Source organism: Pelodiscus sinensis, chromosome Z (genome assembly GCF_052426305.1).
Source record: "Pelodiscus sinensis isolate ZL-2025 chromosome Z, ASM5242630v1, whole genome shotgun sequence".
Taxonomy (NCBI): Eukaryota; Metazoa; Chordata; order Testudines; family Trionychidae; genus Pelodiscus; species Pelodiscus sinensis.
Window position 1 is genome coordinate 29,165,601 of NC_143085.1, and position 26,519 is coordinate 29,192,119.

The 26,519-nt window shown below is 37.2% G+C and overlaps 1 protein-coding gene across 2 annotated transcripts in view; it reads left to right on the plus strand.

Annotated features, from left to right (window-relative positions):
* SBNO1 (strawberry notch homolog 1) overlaps positions 1-26,168 on the plus strand; it is a 47,384-nt gene extending 21,216 nt beyond the window's left edge. For both annotated transcript variants that reach the window (XM_075898549.2, XM_075898550.2), the window contains 26 exons: positions 822-982; positions 1,189-1,322; positions 1,470-1,560; positions 5,890-6,051; positions 7,260-7,395; positions 7,475-7,580; positions 8,848-9,001; positions 10,958-11,140; positions 11,380-11,477; positions 11,642-11,793; positions 12,328-12,525; positions 12,904-13,074; positions 13,187-13,356; positions 14,785-14,916; positions 17,332-17,467; positions 18,161-18,273; positions 18,378-18,449; positions 19,004-19,103; positions 19,773-19,847; positions 20,181-20,327; positions 20,413-20,507; positions 20,739-20,831; positions 21,534-21,671; positions 22,530-22,606; positions 23,535-23,728; positions 24,758-26,168. In XM_075898549.2, coding sequence (XP_075754664.1) covers positions 822-982; positions 1,189-1,322; positions 1,470-1,560; positions 5,890-6,051; positions 7,260-7,395; positions 7,475-7,580; positions 8,848-9,001; positions 10,958-11,140; positions 11,380-11,477; positions 11,642-11,793; positions 12,328-12,525; positions 12,904-13,074; positions 13,187-13,356; positions 14,785-14,916; positions 17,332-17,467; positions 18,161-18,273; positions 18,378-18,449; positions 19,004-19,103; positions 19,773-19,847; positions 20,181-20,327; positions 20,413-20,507; positions 20,739-20,831; positions 21,534-21,671; positions 22,530-22,606; positions 23,535-23,728; positions 24,758-24,900 — 3,431 coding nt within the window. In that variant the 3' untranslated portion in view covers positions 24,901-26,168. The remainder of the gene's footprint in view (positions 1-821; positions 983-1,188; positions 1,323-1,469; positions 1,561-5,889; positions 6,052-7,259; positions 7,396-7,474; positions 7,581-8,847; positions 9,002-10,957; positions 11,141-11,379; positions 11,478-11,641; positions 11,794-12,327; positions 12,526-12,903; positions 13,075-13,186; positions 13,357-14,784; positions 14,917-17,331; positions 17,468-18,160; positions 18,274-18,377; positions 18,450-19,003; positions 19,104-19,772; positions 19,848-20,180; positions 20,328-20,412; positions 20,508-20,738; positions 20,832-21,533; positions 21,672-22,529; positions 22,607-23,534; positions 23,729-24,757) is intronic.
* Positions 26,169-26,519: the final 351 nt, after the last annotated feature.

A 26,519-nucleotide genomic window follows, 5' to 3' on the forward strand; every position in this document is an offset into this window, starting at 1 on the left:
TAGTCACAATACAGAAAAAGATCTTCAAGTGCCATTAAGCTCCAATATTGATCACATTGCTGAGGTCTTATCTACTCTTTGTAACCAAATGATACAATACTTTGAGCAGATAGTCTATTTATGTGACGTGCAAAACTTCTTGGATTTTTTCTGGTAGCCCTCGTGGCAGCATGCTTTCAAGTTTCATGACATTTAAAAAAAATCTTTTTCTGTCTTGTATTCTTTGGAGTGTGTCTTGGGAAGTGCTTTTTTCTCAGTTTATGTAACTTCATTTTTGTGGAATAGTGACATGACATAAACGTAGAGGTAGTATGTGCTAATCTCTGACTAAATTGAGCTGCTTTTGATCTGCCTCTTCTATTCCCACACTGTACTATGAGGGAACAGTTTGACCATATAGGCACTGTAGCAACGTGTAAACAAAGAATAGTTGATGAGAGCTGTTTGTGTGTTCTCAGTATGAAAATGGCAGTGATGTTATCAGAGAGCAGAGCTTAAGTCTTTTGGGGACTTTTCTGTGAGTAGGCAGAACTCAAAGCCAATATTTCTAACTTAAAGGGGAATTTAACAAAGCAGAAGTGGTTCTTCAAGGACTTCTTTTTCTTAGAAGGACACCTTGTTGTATATTAAGAGCAGTAGCTGGATTCAAAAGAGTAAAATAATTTAGAGATGTCGAGCAGTTTAACCTTAATTGTGAACCAAAATCACCTAGTCTTGGAAATTTATTCTCAGGATTTATCCACTTCTGAAATAACTAAAGTAACAATAATGAAAGTGTTCTGAATTATGTTTAAAACTGCTGTATTTTCCTTCCAAATTAGTAAAAATTGGCCTACGTCATCCTGATCCAGTTGTAGAAACCAGTTCGTTATCCAGTGTAACCCCTCCTGAAGTATGGTATCAGACATCAATATCTGAAGAAAGTATTGATAATGGCTGGCTGTCAGCATTGCAACTTGAAGCAATTACTTATGCAGCCCAGGTAGGTTGCACTATAATTTAAATTGCTTTATTTTTTGAATGCAAAGGTCCTCTTCAGGACTAAACTTTGCCTTTGAGGATGAGCTTGTGAAAGTGTGTGTTTGCAGAGGTGTAGGTGTGTGGGCTGTTCTGTCCTTGGCAAAATCTGTAGATTATATATCTTCGAAAACTCAAAACTTTTTTTTTGCTTTTTTTTTTTCTTCATAGCAACATGAAACATTCCTGCCAAATGGAGACAGAGCTGGATTCTTAATAGGTGATGGTGCTGGTGTAGGAAAAGGAAGGACCATTGCTGGAATAATATATGAAAATTACTTGTTGGGAAGAAAAAGAGCTGTATGGTAAGTTAACTACTTGTGATGATACATTCTGTAGTTGTACTATCTAAAATTAATGAAAGCTTTTTTGGACAAATGTCTTGAATTATGGTGCTTTTGGTCTTTTGCTGTAATTTACAAATTATATGCCTTTTTTTATTTTGTATCCAGGTTTAGTGTGTCAAATGATCTGAAATATGATGCAGAAAGAGACTTGAGGGACATTGGAGCAAAAAATATTTTGGTTCATTCATTAAACAAGGTGTGGAAACTTTTTAATATGTACAATTGAGGCAAAACTTTAGTTATGCTTGTTTGAGACATGCATGCTACTGTCTAAAAAGTCATTCTGAAGTTTTATGTTGAAAAACAAGGTTAATGGTTTTCATTCAACATATTTTAATATCAACAATGAAAGGGAAAGAATGCAAGCCAAATACCTATCTTTAAAGGGGGAACAGAGGACCTAGGGAATTACAGACCAGTCAACCTAACTTAAATACCTGGAAAGATACTGCCCTGCCTGCCCCTGTTTAATTGGTTAGCCAGTTTAACACAAAGCTTAGCTGGTAAACTAAATGGGATTTTACATCCATAGTATTTACATTGGTGTTGTATGTAATGCACATGAGGTAACTGTCCCTCTCAGTTTGGCAGTGATGAGGCCACAGCTGAAGAGCTGTGTGTAACTCTGTAAGCCACGTTTTAAGAAAGATTTGGACAAACTGGAGAGAATCCAGAGGAGAGCAACAAAAAATTGTTTTATAAAACATGACCGATAGGAAAGGTTAAAGAACTGGGCATGTTTTACTCTTCAGAAAAGAAGACTAAGGAGGGATTTGCTAATGATTTCCAAATATGTTAAGGCCTGTTGTAAAGAATCTGGGAAACAATTTTTCTCTACGTCCACAGGACCTAAGATGAGAAGTAATGGGTTTAATCTGCAGCAAGGGAGATTTTGGTTAGATATTAGCAGGGCTTGCCAAGCTGTGGCGAGCCCTGTTCACCTGCCGCGCGGTTTTGCACATTGCGCATGCGCTGACTGCGCTGCACGGCTGTGTCAATTTGTAATCTACTTGCCATGGGTGAGTAGATCACGTTAATTGTCGAGCCCTGGATATTAGGAAAAGCTTTCTAAAAGTAGTCAAGCTCTGGAATAACCTTCCAAGAGGTTATGGAATTTACCATATTAGAGGCTTTTTTAAAATAGGGATTTTTGTGTACGTTTACTTGGCCCTGCATCCATACTGGAGGCTGGAATTGGTGACTTCTTGATGTCCCTTCCAACCCTACATTTTTATTATTCTAAGTGCTGTGTAAATGATTTTGTTCAGTTAGGCCATAAACCTGCAAGTAACTGGCTATATATACCTAACTTCAAGCATAAATAGTGTCTGTGACTTCTGAATAAAAGTCCTCTGAGAGTTATACAGTGAATATTGCTTCAATTTTTTTTAAGTTTGGCATTTTTATTGCTTATTTTTCTTTCACAATAGATGGCTAGCTGTAAAGTAGATGACTTCTTATGTAAGACTTAAGTTCTGTTACTAGTTGTATTAACTGTCTGATTTGAAACGATTTTGTGTTCTATGCTTAAAATCTGTCAAACCAGTGGTTTTAGGAGTCATATGAGTAAATCATTCTATAGAATATTAATACAATTCACTAAAGTAACCACTGTAAATTGACTTATTGGCTAAATTCTTCAACTTAAAAAAACATTTTGACTCATTATGACACGTTGGCTTTATGCTGTAGGAAACCCCTCAATTAGGGACATAAAGTGTAAAATCTGCATCCAAGGAAGATTTATCACCACTATACTGTCCTCTTAACTGTATTCCTACATGTAAAATGGGACCTAATCCTATAAATAGAAATCACTAGTGACTTTATTGATATGAAAGAAATGCAGAATCAGTGCTTCAATATTACTGCTTGAATATTCACTTTGAGTGTGTAGGATGTCTCTTGGATGATAAGATCTGTGCCAGAGTGCGGTCACAGAAGTCCCTTTGGGATTGTTCCCCAGTGTGCTGATCATGCCTTCTTGCTTTCTGGGGCTCCCCACCACTCTGTTGCTGGGTCAGATACTCAGCCACTTCTACTCTGGGAGAATTCAGTTCCATGGCATAGCACCCAAGAAACTAATCACCAAAAGGAACTTAAACCCCCAAATTTTCTCGGTGTAAAAATGTTACAGCGGGAAAGCTCATGAGGATGTTTACCCTGTTTATCAATGAAAGAGAGAGATGCGCACTGGTCATTTCCCGCAGATAACTATTATTTATCCTGGGCTTGATAGAAAGGAAGTGTTTTTAAGAAGTACAAACAGTAGGATTAAAGTGGTTGAAAGTGAAAACAGACAAAATAAGTTACTAAATTCAAAATAAAAAGAAAATACATAGCTAGTTCTAAGTCACTAATGGCGCAACTACACAGCAGCATTATTTTGGAATGACAGTCATTATTCTAAAATAATTATGTGAGCCTCTACACAGCAATTCTGTTATTTCAAAATAAAACTTGGAAAAACAGATTATTCCAACTTCTGTAAACCTCATTTCACGAGGAATAATGCCCATTTTGAAATAGCTCTTTCGGAATAGTGAGTGTGTAGACACAGCAACTGGAGTTATTTTGAAATGGGGAGCTTCCAGGAAATCCCACAGGTGCCCTGCTGGTCACTCTGTCCACACTCATCAGGATTCTAGAGTTCCCCTTTTCCTGCAGCCTTTAAAGCTGCAGCCACAGGGGAAAGCTCTTGTCAGGAAATTGGCCCAGACAGCCTGCTGCCACAGCAAGTCATCAGGCCAGCACGAGTAACCCATAAGCTCCCTAAGAGCCCTCCACTGCTCCCAGGGAGCACACTGATAGCTCCCAGGAGCCTGCCAGGGGCCACAAGAGATGTATGCTATCCTGGTCTGGGGCAGAGATCCTGGCCCTCATTGAAGTTTGGGGCAAGTAAGAAGAACTCCAGGATCTCTGCACAAGATGGCACAATGCCAACATATATGGCCTCATGACTGACAACCTGGCCACGAAAGGCCACATCTAGACCCAGCAGCAGGTCCAGAAGAAAGTTAAGGAGCTCTGCCAGGCGTATGCGAGGCCAAGGGAGCACAGCTCCCGCTCCGGGGCAGAACCACATTTCCAGCAGTTCACCCCCCTCCTGGGACTTTAGCCTGAGAGCACCATAGTTGCATGATGAGAGCCCTGACAGTCAACTTCCCCACACGGAACTGGTTGCCAATGGACCAGTAGTTGTCTGGCATGGCAAGCTTCCCCACAGCAGTAGCAACCCTCTTATCCGGGGGGTAGAGGGTCTCGTGTGTATCCCATCATGTGAGGACAGGGGTGAGCCATGCACCCAGCTCCAGAAAGGTCTCCTTCTGCGTGCAGAAATTCTGGAGCCTCTGCTGGTCATCCCACCACTGCATGATGAGCCAGTGCTTTCAGTTGTAAGTGGTGTCCAGCCACCAGAAGTGATGGTGCATGGTGGGGTGCAGCTGAAAGAACCATGCTCCCAGAGAGATGGTGAGGGTCATCTCATTCAGCTGGAGATTGCATTCCTGCAGGGTCAGGAGGGCAGCTGGCAGAAACTGAAGCACAACGGATGAGGGCTGTCAGCTGCTCAGAGGCAGCTCCTGCTCCATAGCTAGAGAACTGAGGTGTCCGCAAGGGCAACCACAATAGTCAGAACAATGGCTTTGCTGTCCCTCAATGAGGCAGGCAAAGGTGAAGAACCTGAGAAATGACTTTAATCATGGGCCTCAGGCAGCAGCTCCAGGAAGTAACTGCTGTCTTGATGCACTGCATGAAGTGGTTCCAGGTGGCCTTAAATGCAAGTTAGTATCCAATCAGTGTGGGTGCTCTATTTCAAAATAGCTAAGCACTATTTTGATGAGCTCTTGGTGTGTAGATGCGCTATTTTGAAATAAGCTATTTCAGAATATTTCTTCTGAAATTTCTTATTCCGAAATAAGTCTACAGTGTAGACATACCCTTAGGAACTTATAATAAACAGATTCTTACCCTAAAGAGCTCTTCTTATTTCATGTTAATTTCTTTTACTCTGACTTGAGTCTCCAATTCTCTGTGTATCCTCATTTAGTGTGCTCAGCCAGCAAAAGACAAAGGACTGATTGATAGATTTCCATTGCTTAGTCTTTCCACTTGGAGCAGGAACCTTTTGTTTTACATACACACCCTGATATTATTCCATGGAAGCATGATCAAAATGGCATTTCAGTGCCAGGTGGTATTGTTCTCCTAGGACCAACCACTGCTTCGACTTAAAAAACAAACACGACTGTTTGCAAGTCATTACGATATGGGGGGAACACCAGTAATGGCTCTCATTAGCATTCTTAAAACAAGCAGTCTTACAGTTCATATTTCTAACTTTATGTACAAGAATGATACAGGCACCAAAATAGGATATACAAATCCAGCAGATTATAGTAATAAAGTTGATAGATTACATGCAGTATTTTTCCCAAGGCATCTGAGTTATGCATATTTATATTCATGGAGGGGACTGTAACAAGACCAATTTTTGTAACTTTAACTTTTTCTTTTCTTTTTGCAGTTCAAATATGGAAAAATTTCTTCAAAGCATAATGGGAGTGTAAAGAAAGGTGTCATTTTTGCCACATACTCTTCTCTTATTGGTGAAAGTCAGTCTGGTGGTAAATACAAAACCAGGTTAAAGCAGCTTCTTCACTGGTGTAGTGATGACTTTGATGGCGTTGTATCCTTTCATTTCTAGTATGCAACAGAAATGATTGACCCATAATATGAAATATGCTTTTTTGGTGCAAGACAGTCCTGTACACTTTAATGAAAAACATATTTTCAAAAATGCAGTCCTATTGTTTGAAACTATACAATCTGTCAGATACAACAATGTTTTCAAAATGCTTTATTCAAAACCTGTAGTACAGTGTACATTTGACCAACTAGTAACCTGATTCTGGTGGAGTAAATCAGGGAGTGACTTCGAATTAATAAAGTTGCATTGATGTGAACCCAAATGAGATCAGAATCAAGACTTTGGCCTTTATATAGGGAAGTTGAACCTGGTTATGAGAAACCTTGGTGCTTGCTTAAATTGTACATAATTTTTCTCCAGTTCTTATAGCTTTTTTCTGTAAAATCTTTGGAGAAAAATCTTAATATTTAAGAGAATTCATTCCCAAAATACCTGAAAACATTGTTAATTGTATATTTGAATAGCTTAAACTTAGTTTTTTTTAAAATTCATGTCTCAACATTCAATCAAATTGTTTGAACTTTGTGTAGACTTACTGATTATACCTGATGAGCTGTCAGTTTTTAGAGTTCAATTCAATAAATCAAATTCTACAATAGGAATGTAAAAGAGTAGTCTTGTTGACTACTCATTTCCTCCCCCTGCTACCTCTATATCGGAGGCAGCAAGGGATGGGGGGGAGCAAGAGCCAATACTAGGGGAGCCAGCTTAAAAGCCAGTTCCACCCAGCACTGCCTCTGCGGTGCGGGGAGAGGAGGGAGAGCAAGGAAGACAGAGGCGCTGTGGTCAGGGACCCAGCATGAGCTGGAGCTATTGAGTCCCAGCTCATGCCCAATCCTGGAGCATACCCCACTGTGGTTTGCCTTTTAAATGTAGTAAGAGCTGGGTGGCTCTTAGTACATTTAAAGGGCAGAGCTGCAGTGTAGCAGGGTCTAGGACCTAACCCCACTGCGGCTCTGCAGTTTAAATGTAGTAGGAGCCAGGTTGCCTATATGCCCGGCTTCTACTACATTTAAACTGCAGAGTTGCAGCATGGCCCCTTACCAATTAATCATGTACTCAATACAAATTGTATCAAGTACATGATTAGTCAGTTACCTACTTCTTAACATTCTTACTCTACATTCTGAAGTCCCCGTGCTATATTGACTGTGGAATGGCATACTTATTCCTTAATTGATGTTCAGATAGTATTTGATGAATGTCACAAAGCTAAGAATCTGTGTCCTGTTGGTTCTTCAAAACCAACAAAAACAGGCTTAGCTGTGTTGGAGCTTCAGAATAAACTTCCAAAGGCTAGAGTTGTTTACGCTAGCGCCACAGGTAAGTACTACTTAATACAGATGTCTAGAGGAAACTAACTTTTTATTGGCATTAGTACAGCGTGTGCTCTTCTTTTCAGGTGCATCTGAACCACGAAATATGGCCTACATGAACAGGCTGGGAATATGGGGGGAAGGAACCCCATTTAGGGAATTCAGTGACTTTATTCAGGCAGTTGAAAGAAGGTAACATTTTAAAGAATTGTAGTTGTGATTGCATTATGGTTTCCATTTTTCTATTTCAACTCTGTTTTCAGTCACATAAGTTCTGAAACTCTTCCAGCCATATTCTCTCTTGAACTTTTCTTTTTATTAAAAAAAATGAAGTAAGTGGAGCTTAGGTAGAGAGATGCTTCATTTAAAAAAACAAACTTTCTAAAGCACCTTTACATCTGAAAGTGGTTGGTGTAGAATGATTTTAAACTAAAGAAGCACAATTGGATATTGTGGTAAAATCTGTTTTTGATTTAAATGATATGCCTGAAAAATGTGCACACCCAGTACAAGGATAGATGTAGCTACAAAGTAAAAAAATGGACTGAAGGGGAAAATGGTATGATGTAGAGTTTGTAAGTCAGCGGAAGTCCCAGTGCTTGAGGTTTTTCTGGTGGTCCTTAGCCAGATTATGGCATTTATAATCATTTAATGAAAACCAGAATGATTTTTAAAGGAAATGCGCCCTTCACTCTATAGAACTGCCTCCACCCCCAAAAAAATCCTTGGGACATTGCTTACAGAACAATGCAACCATAACATTCTCTAACAATTTAATCCCCCATCACGTGATTATAGTATTTTAAAAGTATATATCAGACATTTTTCTCAATCTTAGATCCTCTTGTGTATAATCTTGTATTGTATGTGATAAGTACAAAATAGACACTAATGGTACAACATACTATTTATTAAGTTTGCAACAAAATAGACACTGAATATATCAGCCTACATTTTCAGCTAAATTAACATCATAATTGACTCTTAGCCCTTGTCTGTACTTAAGGCTTTGCTAATGGTTGATAAGGATTTATGAAAGCTAGCTACTTGAGTCAAATTTTGTTCTTATGAGAGTAAAACTCAAAGTAACTGAAGGAATGGAAAATATACTTATTTAATACACGGTGAAGAAATGCATATTAAAAAAAATCTTGGTGACTTATAGCTTTGGCATGAAATTAATTCAACTATAAAAATGGAAAATTACAAGATGACTACCCCATGTGTTAGATAATTCCCAGTCTCTCTTTTGAATGATCTGTGATCACATTGCTGGGCAGAGTTATAGTTGTGCATGCAATCTGATTTCTAATATTTCCTGATTTGTGTTTAATCATGCAATTCTAGTGTTTTTGCATATTTGTTGTATGGCATAAATATTTATTTTATTTTTTAGAGTGAACTTAAATATGCCATTTATTTGTAACCCACTTAATACTTTGTATTTTGTTTTATTCAGAGGTGTGGGTGCCATGGAAATAGTTGCTATGGATATGAAACTGAGAGGAATGTACATAGCAAGACAGTTAAGCTTTTCAGGTGTGACCTTCAAAATTGAAGAAGTTCTACTTTCACAGAACTACATTAAAATGTATAATAAATCTGTAAAACTGGTAAGAATATATTCAATTTTTAAAAATTCATGATAGTTTCAACTGGTCAATGCTGAAAACTTAATGGATGGAAATCATTTGCTTTCCGACTGGGTATAGAGTCTTGATTATACAGTGTAGGTTGCAGTTATAGGAAAAGAATGAAGTCCATTAGCTTTGCTGTAGTTCTATTATATTTGTTTTTTTCTTTGAAAAAGGGAATTGCTCCTACTCTGAAATATAAAAGACTAAAAATTTACTTCAGAATTTTTTTTAAATTAGTATTCATAATATCACAACAGAGTTCAAGATTTATACTACATTACTTACTTCCAGTCTTGTGCATAACGAGTGTAAATGAATTCTTATAAAAAATCAGACCTCTTAATCATCAGAAGGAATTCCCATAAAATTGTATAAACTTACAAAAATTTAGTTCAAATGGAGTTGAATTTTAATATACAATCACTCTAATTTTAAAGATCCATCTTTACAAAAAGTAACTAACAGGGACTTTTTATAACTCACTTAACTCTTGGCTTCTGTGATGTTTTCTTCTGCTTACTTGCCTTATATATACTAATACAATATTTCTACATGGAAGAAATAAACATGAGTACTTATATTGGTTGGATTAAATAGTGTATACAATTGCATGTATAAAGATAATCAAGGTCTGTGTTGAGATTCTGTGGTTATATTTAAATTTGCAACGAAGTGTTTGCTTTTTGAGGTTTAGCTTCAAGTTTTGTTTCTGAAGTATTTATGTTGAGCCTGCCTACCTTGGTTAAACTTCAGAACTTCACAGCATTAATTCTGCTGCACAGAACTATCTTGATTATAACAGCCATTTTTCATAGTTAGTCCCTAGTTTCTGGCAGGCAATTATTTATGTTTTCAGAAGAAAGTGTCCAATTACTTCACTCATGAAGTATTATGGTTAGGGTTGCCAGGTGTCTGGTTTTGAACCGGACAGTCCAGTATTTGAGCTTTCTATTTGGTAAACAAATTGAGAAAATATAAATGTCCGGTGTTTTCTAAATGTAATGTGATGTCAAGTGTGTCCAATATTTTTCTTGAAACCATCTGGCAACCCTATGGTACAGGTTGCCCCTCCCAAAACCAGAGTTCTCTAGTCCAGCAAGGACCATGGATGTTCTTGGATCAGAGAACCTTCTTAGCCTAAGGAGGACAATCCAGGAGGGCCTGGGCTGAAGCAGTGGGACTGGGCACAGGTTGGGGCTGGCAGCAGACCCAGACAGCCTGTGGGACTGGGTCAAGGCAGCCCCTGGCAGTGTCGGATCAGGCCAGCAACAGCCCATGACAGTGTGGGCTGGGGCCAGAGCCTGTGGGCTGCCATGGGGCAGGAGCCCAAGCCCTTGGCAGCCCATGGCAGTGGGATTGCAGCTAGCAGCAACCCCAGCAGTCCACTGTAGCGTGGGACCAGAGCCCTAGACAGCCTGCAGAAGTAGGGCCAGAGCCTCTGGGTTACTGCGGGGCTGGGACCAAAACCCGAGTCCTCGGCAGCCCAACAAGGGCTAGAGTCAGCCCCCAGCAGCAGGGGGGTGGAGCCTGTGATAGCCTGCAGCAGTACAGCAGGCAGTCTGGCCTGGGCAAGGGTAGCAAGCCCAACAACCCAGCAGAACTGGTGATAGTCCCCCTGCTCTTCCCGTCAGCTGGCAGCTGAGGGCTGTGGCAGGGAACCTTCTCTAGTCTGGCAAGTTATCTGGTTTGAGACGATTCAGGTCACAAGGGTGCCAGATAAGAGATGTCCAACCTGTATATACTTAATTTGGTGTTGGACCTTCTGTCAAAAGGCCATTGGTTATTGTATACTCTTGTTCACAATTGCTTTTCAGTTCTCGTAATGTAAAATATTGCATATGTTTCTTTCTTTAGCTGTTACATTCTATTATTATATATCTGTCTACTTTGAAAGGTATGCTATGTAAAACTTTTGATTTTTTTTTTTATCAGTGGGTGAATGCAAGAGAGAAATTTCAACAAGCAGCTGATCTTATTGATGCAGAACAACGCATGAAAAAGTCCATGTGGGGTCAGTTTTGGTCAGCCCACCAGAGATTTTTCAAGTACCTCTGCATAGCATCCAAAGTCAAAAGGGTGGTACAGCTAGCTCGAGAAGAGATCAAGAATGGGAAAGTAAGTGATTTAAAACTGGTTATAGTTTAGCACATTTCGGAAGCCTCTTTGCGTATAGTATCACGTAGATTAATGCTAGGAATAAAGCCATTTGTAGAACTAATGTGTTTTGAAGGCATGTCTTTCAGTTTTCTGAGGTTGTTCTTTATAGCAAATCTCTGTTTCTCTCAAGTAAAAAATCATGTTTTTATTATTAGAATTCCATGGCTTTGTGTTTTTGTTTTTGTTTTTCTTTACAGTGTGTTGTTATTGGACTACAGTCCACGGGAGAAGCAAGAACGTTAGAAGCTTTGGAGGAGGGTGGTGGAGAATTGAATGACTTTGTTTCCACAGCAAAGTAAGTCTTACTTTTTTGTTATTGCAGCAGTGCATCTGAATGAATTTTTGTGCCAAAGAATGGGGGGGAGAGACGACCGAAAACACGCTATGTGACCATTCTGCCTACCCCAACTAACAGAGGTCAACGAACATTCATTCTTAATTTTGTTTTTCCTTACGCAGAGGAGTTTTGCAGTCTCTCATTGAGAAGCACTTCCCAGCTCCTGACAGGAAGAAGCTTTTTAGTTTGCTGGGAATAGATCTGACTGCTCAAAGTAATAATAATTCACCCAGGGACAGTCCTTGTAAGGAGAACAAAATGAAGAAACGGAAAGGTAAAGTGCAAGCTATTCTTCTTATGTATTTGTAATTTATTGAGATAGTAGGAGAACTTGAAATTGCACAGATTAAGTCTTGTAGAATGACCTTGTCTGGGTAAAAATGAGGAGTCATGTGGCATCTTACAGACTACTCGATTTATTTGGGCATAAGCTTTTGTGGGTAAATACCACTGTCAGATGCATCCAATGAAGTGATTACGAAAGCTTATGCCTAAAATATTCTTTAGAGTGTCACAGGACTTCTAATGAGTGGCAGCTAGAAACAATTAGGATAGCTAATGGAATCTGGTTATTGAAGAATCAAATCTTGTACCTTCTATCTTTTTAATAGTATACATATGAAAGGAAGTTGCAACCTTTGTGATTCACCAGAATTTAAAGATCTAAATTGCATTCTGTTACATTAATGCACCAAAAAGTTGCATTTTAGTACTTAAGCTCCCTTTTTTTTCCCTAGTCACTGCAAAGACGCTGTGAAAAATAGACTACAGATTTCTAATATCACTTTATTATTTTGGGAAAGAATAGGTGAGGAAATAACTAGAGAAACCAAGAAAGCTCGTAAAACAAGTGGCCTTGCTGGGAGCAGTTCTGATGAGAGTGAAAGTGAGTCTGATGCCTCAGACATCGAAGAAAGTGACAATGAGAGCTCCAAGTTTTTGAGTTCTGGAGATGATGATGACTTTAACCCATTCAGAGATGAATCCAGTGAGGATGACGAAGATGGTAAGATAACATGGATAATCTTAAGAATTTAGCTGTATTTCTGAATAGTGTATGTCAAAATATTTAAAACAATTCAGTATGAGAGAAATGGGAGGGAATTTGTAATAAATGTATAGTCTGAAAACATTAGTTCTTCTTTTGATCCTGAAATTACAGTTCTGCAACTGTCATGTGCTTCATGGCTTACATATGACAGTAGTACCTGACACATCTTTTAAAAGTGTTTTAAACTGCTTTTATGACCCAGAATTTAATCAACTGGAAGATTCATAGAATTTGTCATTGTACTAAGGAAATATTTTTAATTTTTTTTAAATAGGGAAGTGACTTATTTTGAAGATGTCTTGAGTGTTTACTTAATATTTTACTTAACTTTAGATCCCTGGTTAATTAGAAAAGACCACAAGAAAAATAAAGACAAAAAAAAGAAGAAAAGCATAGACCCAGATTCCATACAGAGTGCCTTATTAGCTTCTGGTCTTGGATCAAAACGACCTAGCAGTTTTTCTTCCTCTGCTGTTACCACTGCTTCTAGCACCAATACATCAGGTATGAATAAATTTTGGAGCTATCTTTTGAGTTTCTTTACTGTATTCCAGCAATTACAAAGCATTTTAAAAAGCTTAATTTCTTAAAGAATTGTTTTATCTTTAACTTTTAGCTAACAGCCATACTAACAGCAGCTTTGTAACAAGTCAAGATGCTGTTGAAAGAGCCCAGCAGATGAAAAAAGAATTGCTTGATAAACTGGAAAAATTAGCAGAAGACCTTCCTCCTAATACATTGGATGAACTTATAGATGCACTTGGTGGTCCTGAGAATGTGGCTGAGGTAGGTCCAGAATGACTATTGTGGTGTAGCTGTTTTTCAAGATCTGTTATGATGTGAGCTGTGTTTTAGACTATTAAGATGGTAGGTAAGTCTATTAATTTTGCAGGTCTTTATAACTCCAAATATTATAGAATGAAATGTAAAGATTGGTGGTGAACAGTTTCAGAGAAGAGATCTGAGTAGATAAGGACTGGAAAATATTGCTAGGTTTGGATTTTTCAGTTTAAAATAGATAATAGGTATTTCTTCATTGGGTGAAGAATGCTAGCTTCTTTATTTCTTCTCTGTTATTAATTTCCTAACTAGTTAGCTAAAGCTGAGACACTGTATAAAGTCGTATAACTGTGCTACTCTTCCTTTATTCTGGGTTTATCTCCCCCAAAATCCGGGCAGAAAAGGATCTAGAGTGGAGTTGAGGATCTGGAGGTGGGGGGGGGGGTATAATTGTTTTATACACTAGTGCTAAGGACCTCTCTCCTTTAGGCTGCCTGTCTATCCAACCGACATTTTCCTTGTTCTTTTAGTTCATAAGAGATCCTGTTACTTTTAGGGAAGTTCTTTAGAGTTCTAGTTCCTTTGTTTGGTGCTCCTTAAATTCCTCCTCTTATTCCTTCACCACCCATTTTTGTGGTATTCCTAGTTGCCTAGCAGGAGATCACAGCATCAAGCTCTGATTCCTTCACAGCATTCCATACTTGAATTTACTAAATATTATGGCTTATGTACACGAACAATTAGATCATGGTAAGTTAGTGTCTGAATCTGTCTTGCACAATTAGCCAGTCACAGTCTCTGTCCATCGGCACTCTGCTGATTTGTGTTGTTTTGTTAACATCTTTTGAGCTAGTTCTGTTTCAAAAGGAAGGCAATCTATTCACGTGTTTAGTCCTGCTAGGAGTGCAGTTGGATTGGACTAGATGACCTCTTGAGCTCCCTTCTAGTCCTGCAATTCTGTGTATCGGGAGGGTGGACAGACAGACTGACCATGGCAGGTTATTGTAGGGTAAATTCACATCATAGCTTGCTTCTGTCTAATTGTTTGAATAGACAAAGGCTTACACTTGTGAATTTTATGACTTTACTACAGTAATAGTGAAATTCTCTAGCTACTGATGATGCCTCCATTATTGGGCAATAAAAGAAAACTAAGATTGTTTCTCCATTCCTTCTGAATAATCTGTTTTCTTGGGTTGCCTTTTTGATTCTCAAGGTCATTCCCAGATAGGAGTATTGTCCTCCGCTCAATGTTTCATAAGTCAGGCAGCTTCAGTTATAAAATGTATCTTGGTCTTTGGATACTTGCAGTGAATTGTTTGCTGTCTTCTAATGATAGTGTGTGGATAAATAGCACTGATGTTTGAAGTAATTTCATGTGCTGTAATTTCAGCACCTCTGCGATAAGGTTAAAAATATTTATTTGTTTTAAAGATGACAGGCCGCAAAGGAAGAGTTGTAAGCAATGATGATGGCAGCATATCTTATGAGTCAAGGTCTGAACTTGATGTTCCTGTTGAAATTCTAAATATCACCGAAAAGCAGAGATTCATGGATGGAGACAAGGTAAGCTACTTTTATGTAACTTCACAGAATTGTTTTATGTTTGAGAAATGTGTAGCAGGTCTGTCCACAAGCTATAGACACTAAACTGTAAAATTGCAGTTCCAGACAAACAATTTAGGAGCATAGTATAATGATCCACAGCATAGTATATTCCACTTTGCTCCTAAAAAGATTTATCAAATACATAACTTTTATGGAATGCCTTGAAGGTCAACAGGCTTTTTCAGCTGGCAATGGGAATTTAACCATCAGTTTTAATAAGCCCTTTCAAATTCAAGTCGATGCTTCTAAAAATCAATCTTCTGATACAGCACTAATTTAAAAAAAATCCAAGGCTCTTCTGCTCCCCTGCTGTGTTCATAAATATATCATCTGGAATACTAGGCAGTACTTGACACCTTCATCGCAAAAAAAGATTGCAGGGAGCTATACAGAAAGATCAATGAGTGACTTGTCATGGAAAAACTTGTGCGGAAAGGCTGCATGTGTTTTGAAAAAAATTGTAATTATGTACCTTAGAAAGGAGACTAAAAGATATAATAAAAGTGTAAAATAATAGTACAGAGAAGAGAGATGGGTTTTGTCTTCATTTCATAATAAAAGAACAAGGGAACAACTTTCAGTGAAATGTGACTAGCTAATAGAGAAATACTTTTTTACACAAAATGTAATTTGCTTGAAATTCATTCCCATAGGATATTGTTGAAACAAATGTTCAAATAAGGATTGGATATTTTTATGGATAAAAAAAATAATCTAAAATTGTTAGATATTTTGAAAAGGATATACGAACTGTTTTATCTACCTATTGTGATGTTTCTTGCATCTTCCGCTGAAGTATATGGTGGTGTCCGCTGTCAAAGAACCATGCTTCTGGAAGAGTCTGAGAGCAATATTAGATGTGTTTGGATCTGTCCCCCTCCCCCCTTTATCTCTCCAACCATTTTCCTGTTCTTTTGTCAGTTGTTTTTCTAGTAATAGTGATAGTAACCCTCTCACAGAGCCTGAGTGATGTAGTAGACCCACAACTTAACAAAGAAACAGTTATAGGACTAGGTGCATCTCTGACTTCTTGCTGAGCTCACTTGGCTACACCTGCTCATGTTTCAGTTCCCATGATCTCACCACTCTGGGGATGCAATCAAAACTCTTCTGGTCTGAGACTGGGTTTTCCACAGCAGTACACTATGGCTCAAACTCTGCTTATTTCCAACAGATCCATGTCAGTGTACCTGCAGTTCTTGCCTCTGAGAGCAAAATGGCTTTCTTAAATCAAATGAGAAAAGAGGCTTTAAAACTAGTTGTACATGTATGTCTCTTACCTAACCGCTTACCAGCTTCCTTGAAACATAGGAAGGCCTAGTTTCTTCAGCCCCTTCAATCGATCTACCCCATCAGTAGCTTCCAACAATTGTTTCTACTCTAGATTAAGCAACTTGAAACTGTTGTTAGGCTTTTACAATATGGTAGCCATTTTGGTCCCAGGATATGAGACACAAGGTAGTTAGGGCAATATATTTTATTGGACCAGTTTCTGATGTTGTAAAGTACCAGCTTTCAAACTACTCAAGAGTTCTTGAGGTCTGAGGAAAGAAACAGACCTGAAGAACTCTTGAGTAGTTTGAAAGTTGTATCTTCCATCAACAGAATCTGGTCCAATAAAATATGAATTTTTAGCTACCTCATGTCTGATGCACCTTTTGGTCCCCAGCTTTTGCAGAATAAGCAATAACCAGCTTTTAAACTAAATCCATACATTCATATAGTAAACATTCTAATTATTGGTTCACAGAGGTCCACAGACCGTGTTTTCCACCTGAAAGTTTTACTCTGACCTACCCCTCACTATTTTGCTCAAGTGAGTTGTAACTTAACTTTGCTTTTGCAATTTTGTTACAAGTTGCATGTAAACATTTAAATCTTTTTATCCCATTTTATATAAATAAGTATTTTCACCTGAGAGGACCAAATGGTCCTATACTTTGCTATCAAGCTGCCTTTATCCATTGCAATAGTCTTATAATTTATATAGCTTGTGGTCAGCTGCCACTTTGTAAGAAAAGGGCTTCAGTTGCTATTGGAGTTTTTCTCCCTTTCTTTCATGAGTGGTTGGCCTACACGCTTGGACACAGCAGAATTGGATGTACATCTTTGCTGTTCTCAGCTTCCAAGGAGGAGTTACTGGGGTAGTATAGTGATAGCATTTGATGTGGAAAAGGATCGTGTGCCTCTGTTGTATTTGTTTAGCCTAAACTCAAGAATATTAAAACTGATTTCCCCCCAAGTGATAAGTACCAAAGCTAGTGCTGTAGCTCCAGTCAGATAGCTATAGGGAATTCCAAAATCAGCTGTCTTTTTCCACAGGTTTGGTCTCAAAATCACTGTTAACTGGCAACTTTTTCTTCTATATAAAAGAACATTGCAATCATCTCAGAAGCTGCCAGCTCAGGTATTTCATTACAAGCAGACCGTAGAGCTAAAAATCAGAGACGGAGAGTGCACATGACTTTGGAGTTACCATGGAGTGCAGATAGAGCAATTCAGCAATTTGGTGAGTAATTGCAGTATTTTAATTTATCAAGTTCAGATGATCTAATGCACTGGGCATATCCATAGTTAGTTTTGGTATAATATGGAGTGTTCTTTGGGTGCTGTGATTCCATTTCTCGTGATTAAAAATGGTGTTGTAGAGAGAGCTTTGTAAATGCTAGAATTAATTGTGTTATATGTACTATGCATCTTAATGAGAAGTGCTGAGTGTTGCATTTCATAATGTTCGCATGCACATGATTTTACAGTAGCATGTTCATCAGAATCAGCCACTTTCTAAATGTGGAGCGGCAGAATTGATAGGTTTAGTTTTATTTAAATTCTACCCCTCTGCCAATCCCATAGTAGGCCAACTTTCTCTGTGCCCACCAGGACAATTTTTACATGTAGGTAAGTGTAAAAAGTTTAGGTAAAATTGCTAGTATACCTTGTTGCATATTATGTGTATCCCCAAACATTCCCCCTTTGTGGTATATAAATAGGATGGTTTTTCTGATTTATATTTTTAGAAGATTTGGATCCCTATCACAGTGACTCTTTGCGTGCGTGTGTGTGTGTGTGTGTGTGTGTGTGCGCGCGCACTTACTATTGTTTGGTTACAATTCTAGAGGAGACTTAGTTTTATTTTCTCATCAAGTGTTCTGGATAGCTCCTGGGTGGGATTTAACACTTTTTTCCACTTTTAAATTCACAGGAAGAACTCACAGATCAAATCAAGTTACTGCACCAGAGTATGTGTTTTTAATTTCCGAATTGGCAGGAGAGCAAAGATTTGCATCAATAGTTGCCAAAAGATTAGAGAGCTTGGTAAGACTGTTACATATAGCTCATAGTTAAAGAAATGTACCTAGTTTATTTTTGAGGCCAGAGATTGCTTGTATGTTTTAATTACAAAGGTATTATCTTGACAGGGAGCTCTCACTCATGGTGACAGAAGAGCAACAGAAACTCGAGACCTTAGCAGGTTCAACTTCGACAACAAGGTGACATCTCCTTAGATGTTGGGGATGGGGGGGTTCATTAAAAACTGATTGCCACAATATTTGTACTGGGCAAAATGGAAAGCTACAAGTGCCGGTGGAGGAATTCTCTCCTGTTCTTCCTTTCTGAACTGTTGCCTTTTGCTTCTTTCTCTGCCTGCTGCTTGGGGAGGGAATGCTGTACTTTTTTACAGCACATCTAGATGACTGTTGGGTAAAGCTCTATGTTTTAACCCTAAGCAGTTTCACTGTCTTTCAGTCAATATGCAGAGCGTCTTGAACCTTGGGAAATGAGCATTTTAAAGGAGAAGTTAACAGACTGAGCTGTTACCATAGAGTACATTTTGTTAACGAAAAATTCATTAGTATTTTTCCCCTTTTTCTTCATGCTCTAACATAATTGTAATTTTGAACTGTCAATGGAAAATCTATATGCAGGCAAAGTTTAAAAATAGTTCTTTAACCGCAGTGAATACCGATATGAGTACTATGATTCTGAGGCTTAAACCCATGCACAAAATTTGTACAGTTCTGTAACTTACTTTTTTTCTTAACAGTATGGCAGAAATGCTTTGGAGATAGTTATGAAATCTATTGTGAATTTAGATTCACCAATGGTGTCCCCACCTGCTGACTATCCTGGAGAATTTTTTAAAGGTAAACGAAGTTCACTGTTTCCTAATCCCTAGCTTTTGGTCTTTCTTTCTCAAACACATCTGTTTTTTGTAAATGGTAGCAAGTTAGATTTAAATTTAAAGAATTATTCTTGGTATCAAGTTGTTTAATTATGTTCATATTAACAATACAATTCTAATTTGTTTACATTTGAAAGTTTTATGAACTAATTTTTAGCCCAAATGTGAGATCAGTTCCCACATGATAAATATAGCTGAATATAATTCCCATAAAATGATATATGGATATCGCTTGCTTAGGGAAAATTGGAGTTAAATTATCTTTAAATTGTGTTTTCCTGAAATGGGTACCAGTTTCAGGAAATGCTACAAGTCTTGTCTAGTTGTGGCTATTTAACCGTAGGATTACCAGTAACTGTTAAAATTTGCCTGGTTGTTGCCATTTTTCAAAACCGTATTTTACTCTTCTTAGCATAAAGATCAGTCATATTTTAGATGTAATTATATAGAACTTATGGGGAGGTCAAAGCTTTAGAATTGGATGTTTGGGACAGAAGTGGGGGTTATCTGGTCCTCCAGAGATAGGACAACTGTATTTGTGTTAGCTTTTTTCATTTTCTTGGCAATGATATTTTTTAGAGTGCAGGACAAAAGTCATTTCAGTTCTTGTAATTTTTTTTTCTCCCCTTAGATGTTCGGCAAGGATTAATAGGCGTGGGCCTAATAAATGTGGAAGACCGATCAGGAATTCTGACACTTGATAAAGGTATTGGTTTTGATATCTCTGTAGAATGTTGGTAACTAATTATTTATTGTCAAATCAGAAATAACCTTTTGTGATGATAAAACCACAAATGTGGCAGTGAGATTTGTGGTCAAAAATGGCACCTGGAATTTTTCTCTCATTAAGTCTCTAGACTTGAAGTTAATCTCCCAAATATGTGTTTTATTGCAAAAATACGTGTTTAGCTTTGATCCTTTTGAGAAATTTCACTGTCGTTAATTTTTTAAAACATTTTAATTCTAGTTCGGGTTTTTATGTCTATCAGTATTCTTTCCTAAACTGTGTGCTTTACACATCATATGTGATTCTTTTTAGATTACAACAATATAGGAAAATTCTTGAATAGAATTCTGGGTATGGAGGTGCATCAGCAGAATGCTTTATTCCAGTATTTCTCTGATACGTTAAATGCAGTTATACAAAATGCTAAGAAGAATGGAAGATATGACATGGGTATTTTAGGTAAGTAAATAAAATTTTTTTTTTCCTTTTCTTAATGCTCCTTAATCTGCTTCTCTTACATAAACTCTTATATTTGTTCTTTAAGATCTGGGTTCTGGCGATGAGAAGGTCAGAAAGGCAGATGCTAAGAAGTTTTTAACTCCAGGATACTCTACGTCTGGACATGTAGAATTATACACAGTAAGTTAATTCCATGTTTTTTCAAAGTGCCTTACCTTTAGTTTTTCCTTTATCTGAGAAGTTTCAAATTAAAGGATTTTCAATTGAGACTTGACATCCCACTATGGAGGCTTATAAAACCTGTTACTAAAAGAATTAAGTTCCTTGACTTGTAAAAAGCACTGTTAAACTGTTTGACTTAATTGTTCCAAAATGTGATGTTGATGCACCCATGTTTTAATATCCCTCTAGATCAGCGTAGAAAGAGGAATGTCTTGGGAAGAAGCAACTAAGCTTTGGGCTGAGCAAACTGGACCAGATGATGGATTTTATTTATCTTCACAAGTGAGACTCTCTTATTAAAATGTTCTTTTCATATTTCTCAGATGCATTTTTAATCTCACTGAACAATTTTAGAGCTACCCCAGTAAACTCCAATAATTAAAATTTCTTTTACTTTAAATGTATAAAGTGAATATGTTGAGAAGTTTAAAAAAATAATTTATTTTCAGTCCAATATAATCGCTTGTTTATCAGTTTAGAAAAATGCTTTCAAATTTTTATAAACCACAAAATCATTCTTAAAGTGAATTTGTCTAACTTTAATCATCAAGCACTGACAGAACTTAACACATTGTTTTATGTGGTTTTCATCTTTAGAGTGTGTGCTCATGCTGAATGCATGGAAAGCGGAGTATAAACTCAAACACTACTAGGGTGTGGATTTCTGGTGATCATAACACATCTCTTGGAAGCCAGTGCATTATCTTTCACCATGTGTCAAACTACCATTAAGACATGTTATTTACTACACCATAATACACACCTTGTCATGTCATATTGGTACTCTCTCTACTCATTATAGTTGTGGACCAATATGTGTATAAAAGAATTGTAATATATGTGGACAGTTTAAGTATACTTTGTGAAGTGATTTATTAGAATCTGGATAGCCATGCAACACCTCTACTTCTGTTCACATCTATTGAATGCATAATTATTTAGAGAAAAGACTGTCCATGTTTAAATTTGTAATATTTTTTCCAGATAAGAAATAATAAGAAAACTGCCATCTTGGTAAAGGAAGTAAATCCCAAAAAGAAGCTTTTCTTAGTATACAGACCAAATACTGGGAAACAACTCAAATTGGAAACATATTCAGACTTAAAAAAGAAATATAAGAAGGTAATCTTTTAAATCAGCTTTCTTAAAAAGTAGTTGCTTTGTGGTAACAAAAAAGGTGCAGGATTTTTCAACACCAATGTCTGTCCACACACAATATGGTGGCAAGTTAAAGAAATATTTAGCTAATGTTTATGTGATAAATGTCATTGAGTACAAGCCTGTAGTTTATTCTAAGAGATCTGAGATTTTGCAGATTGGCCTAGCCAAATAGTGTTTTTTATATGCAAAAACTTAACAAAAGTTCAGACATTTCATTAAGACTTTCCATAACCTAGCAGCAGCTTTGAAACTTCAGTTAAACTTACAGAGGATGCTTTAAGCCCCTGCATGCCTGAATGCTATATACAGTATATGCTAACCATTCTGAATGTTTGGGTGTTGCCCTGCTACTCTTTCTAAATTACTGATATTAACCCTTTTATTTGTTTTTTTTTCAAGATCATATTACACTAACACAATTGCTTTAGTAGCCAATGTTTTCATAGGCAAGTCGAATGTGAAATGTTAAAAACTTACACGTTTAGTGTAAGAACAAGTTCTCACTGAAGTGTGATATCTGAGCTTATGACTTTATATATGAGCTTCTGCAATCTACAGATATTTCAGTCAGTGAGATTTTGCTCTAACTAAACATTTATTTATATCCTTAGCAGGATTTCTGGTTTTATCATTGATGTACCAAAATGTTTGCAGAGCATTATAATTTGGATTGTTCATATTTAGTACTCAAAGGCGCATGAGTGTTATTCGTTGCCCCATTGCCACAAACAACATACTGTGTGCTGGTCTGTAGTTTTCAGAAGCCAGTTTTCAGAAGCCACATTTATATTTTAATACAACTTTTAAATGGCTTTTCAGGTACCATCTGAAGATGCTCTACCACATTGGCTAGAGCAGTATAGTTCGTCAGCAGATACCTGTACCCATGCTTATTGGTTAGTATTTCTATATATAAAACATGTTTTCTAGGTGTTTGACTAAAGCTGCTACTTTATCACTTGGACCAGGAGTCTGCTATTAAATTTATCAACTTTTTGTCCATATCTCCATAAAAATTCCAAGGCTAATATTGGTCAGTCCTAACTTCTGAACAAGTATCAAAGTCAGCAGTTCAAGTGGTAATCTGCAACTTCTTACCTTATGAGAGAGATGAAACTATTACTTTGTTTTTCAGACTTCTCTTTTTAGTTCAAAAGGGTCATAATGAAGAAATTTGTAATAACTCAGAAGGACTAAAAGGATCTTTCTGATGCTTTGGTAAACATAGTAATCTGTTGGGATATAGCGGATATAAATAACTTGAAAAAATATAAAATTAGTAACTAGCTAGATTCAGAGTTCAGGTTATTAAAATACACAACATTAGTTTTAATGCTGATTCTCCTAGCAGTATGCTGTTAAACCTTCAACATCTGGTGCTTGACTCCTCAGTGCGAACCACTAATGAAGAATGTCAGTGCATTAGTACATGAACATCTGAATTTGTTTACAGAGCACTTACCCATTAGAAAGAGCAAAAGGGTATTATTGGTCAGAGACTAAGTTGGTATAAGTTAGTGTAGCTCTATTGTCTTTAATGAACCTATGTCAGTTGATGCCTTCTGAGGATTTAGCTTTAGATGTACTAATAGTCTTTCAAGTCTTTAAAAGCTATTTTGTGAGGTAGCTTTACCCATGTCCTTATCTCTCTGTCCAGCTTGACCATCTTAACATTTTCATCTTTTAGTGTTTACTTCTTTAATTAAAACCTTTATTTGTGCAAGAAGAAAAAATATTTTAAAATTCCGGGGGAGGTGGGGGTGGGTGGGTGTGTGGGGGTGGGTGTGTGTGTGTGTGTGTGTATAAACTTTTTCCCTCTTTCAGGAGAGGCAATTGTAAGAAAGCAAGCCTTGGATTAGTTTGTGAAGTGGGCCTCCGCTGTCGAACTTACTTCGTCTTGTGTGGTTCTGTACTAAGTGTCTGGACAAAAGTGGAAGGAGTTTTAGCCTCTGTGAGTGGTACAAATGTGAAAATGCAGATAGTTCGGCTAAGAGCAGAGGATGGACAGAGGATTGTAGGTAAGATTGTCCAATATTTTATCTTTTTCTTGCTGGACCACTTAGAAATTAGAGTATGGGAGACTAGTCCTTCATGACTTAATACAGAATTCAAAATACTTATTTATGAGTTGTTGGCGTGAGATTAAGGGGGATGACCTATTCCAAACTAGCTTTCTCCTGAAAACTTCCATCAGCCAGAGCTGAAGAGTGAGTGGGTGGGGAGGATTTTTTAGAGCAGGTAAGTCACTTCAAGCTAAACAGCAGACTTGGTGCTGTTAGAGCAAGGGTCATTGTACCCCTGTACTACAGAATCAAAATGTTGCACCTTCCTTCTCCTATTTAGCACTTCATGCATATTTTCCAACAAAGGCAAGAGCCATCTTTACCCACATATACTTGCTGTTCTCTGCCACCCAGTAAGTTTAGACTCCATCTTTTTCCACATAGTTAATCTTTAAAACCAGAATTGCTCAACTTTTCAGCCTTATAGATGGGTGGGAAACCCCAAATTCAATCACTGAAATACTCACTTCTGCAATGCTTGTGGGATATTGAAGTCACAAATGGTCTTGGCTGAAAAATGAGTGGAGTGGCTCATGAGTGGAGAATGTAGAACTAAATATTAACTCTACTGACTTTAGTGACTTTTAAAACTGGTTTAAACTGGATTTTTTCTCTTTATCCCTGAACTGATGTGCTTTTTTAACCAGTTCTACCCAACCAGAAGAGGATAAACAGCTAGTTGTTGCCTTGTTCATCATTTAGCTCTAGGTACAGTAAGAGTAGATGAAGTTATACTTCCCTAAAGACAATTCACATTTTTATCTGCTAGTCTGTAACTGAAGGATCAGATGACTTTTGAATATACTTCTTTTAGTTGGAAACAGAACCTATTGTAGTGCTTGTAAGTTCTTAAAGCTGTGACATTGAAAATAAAATATTTTTATGCAAAAGCTCTCACTGACATACAAGGAACCTAGAAGTTTTTTTAGCATACACACGTTTTATACATTTTAGGAAGTACAACTGACTTGTTGCTAATTACAGGTTTGCTCATTCCTGCAAATTGTGTATCACCCCTTGTAAACCTCCTGTCAACATCAGACCAGTCTCAACAGCTTGCAGTACAACAGCAGCAGATATGGCAACAGCATCACCCACAGAGCATCACCAACTTCAACAATGCATAAGAGGACAGACTATAATATTGACTTTGGTGTTTGAGAAAAGGCTGTAAAAGCATATCACTTGCATAAAAATCAGGGACAGATTCCAAAGAATTATAACTTTTTCAGTTCAGTGGTGTACCCTCAGAAGTACTTTGGGAATAAAAAGGTACATAAAGAATGGTAGAACTGAAAGCCAGCAGTTGCTTATGGTGGTGCATCTGTCTATGCTCTCGGTGGAGCTTCCTGTTTGCTTTTACTTTTGGCCTTTTAAGCCACAAACCACAATTAGTTTGAAAATGCTTGAAAATTCCCAAACAGGCTTTATTTTTATCTTGTCATACAGTGCTCAGGGTTTAACGCAGTACATCAATGCCATTGCTGTGGGAGATAACCTCGAATGCATGTATTGAGTATATATAGAAAATATATATTGGGTTTTTCTCTTCAACTTGTAAGTTTATATAAGCATGAAAACTAGAGATTGCACATCATGCATTCATTCAGGTTCCTTCCCAGTTTGACAGTTGCATGTCTTTGGAAACAGGCATGAACAGGATAAACACCCAAGTCAAGAATTCAGAGAGAAACAATCTTAGTTGTACAGCATTGGTTATTGCATTTTTATAGTGTTTATACCCAAGTATTGTATTTTTCTGGTTCTCTCATGGAGGTTATATATTTGAGTCTGCAACATGTTTTTTGTGATAAGCATCTTAAATTAAAAAGTTATTTCACTTTAATGTGTTAATGGTGTTCCTAATATGTAATACAAAGGTGGCTTAAAAGCCTTTCCTTTAAAATTAAAATACTACTTTAATCTGAGTTGACCATGGAAACAAAGTGAAAATTCACTTCCATCTCACATACAGTTTTATATTTTTTACTTCATTAATGTAATGTAATTTAATTTGTCATTTGTAAGATGAAACCTTATTTGAGCTGTAAAAATTAGACTATGGGAAACTTTTGAGGGTTCCGCTATATGTGCTGTTTCTGTTACCCAGTAACTTGAATACTGTTTAATATGTTGTAAGACATTGTAGAGTTTATCTGGAGCTGTTTAAAAGAAATTGTAATGTACAAATGTGAATAGTCACTTATCTATAATATGGGTAAGTTTTGTTTTGCCTATAATAGTAGATGTTTATAAGAAAGTGAAGGACAATGTTTGTCATTTCTTGCTTGCACAGGTTGCACTATTGAAAAATTGAGATTGTATAAACCTGTCCAAAAAGCTGCAAGATACCAAAATCTTGTAGATGTCAAATAAAATGTTATTGTACTAACAACTGGAGTGTTTAGGCAATCACTGTACTCCAAAAGTAACAAGTCTAGTATGGAATTCTGCAAGACTTGAATGGCCCAGTTATGTAAGCTAGTCTTCTATCTTATGGTCCATGTCAATCTGTAAGTTTAAACTAGTGGCTGAGACGAGAGAAACTCTATACTGAACTTTAGTGTATATTTTACAAGTAGATCTGTAAATAAAGGGTAAAGCTCAGGATAAATGGTTGATTTGATGATCCATGGTGGTAGTGCCTGCCTCACTTGCTTAAACACTTACTCAGTGGATCATATTCTGATATCTGTGATATAAATCTGGAGTGACTCTATGGAACTGAGATCAGAAATTGATCTAA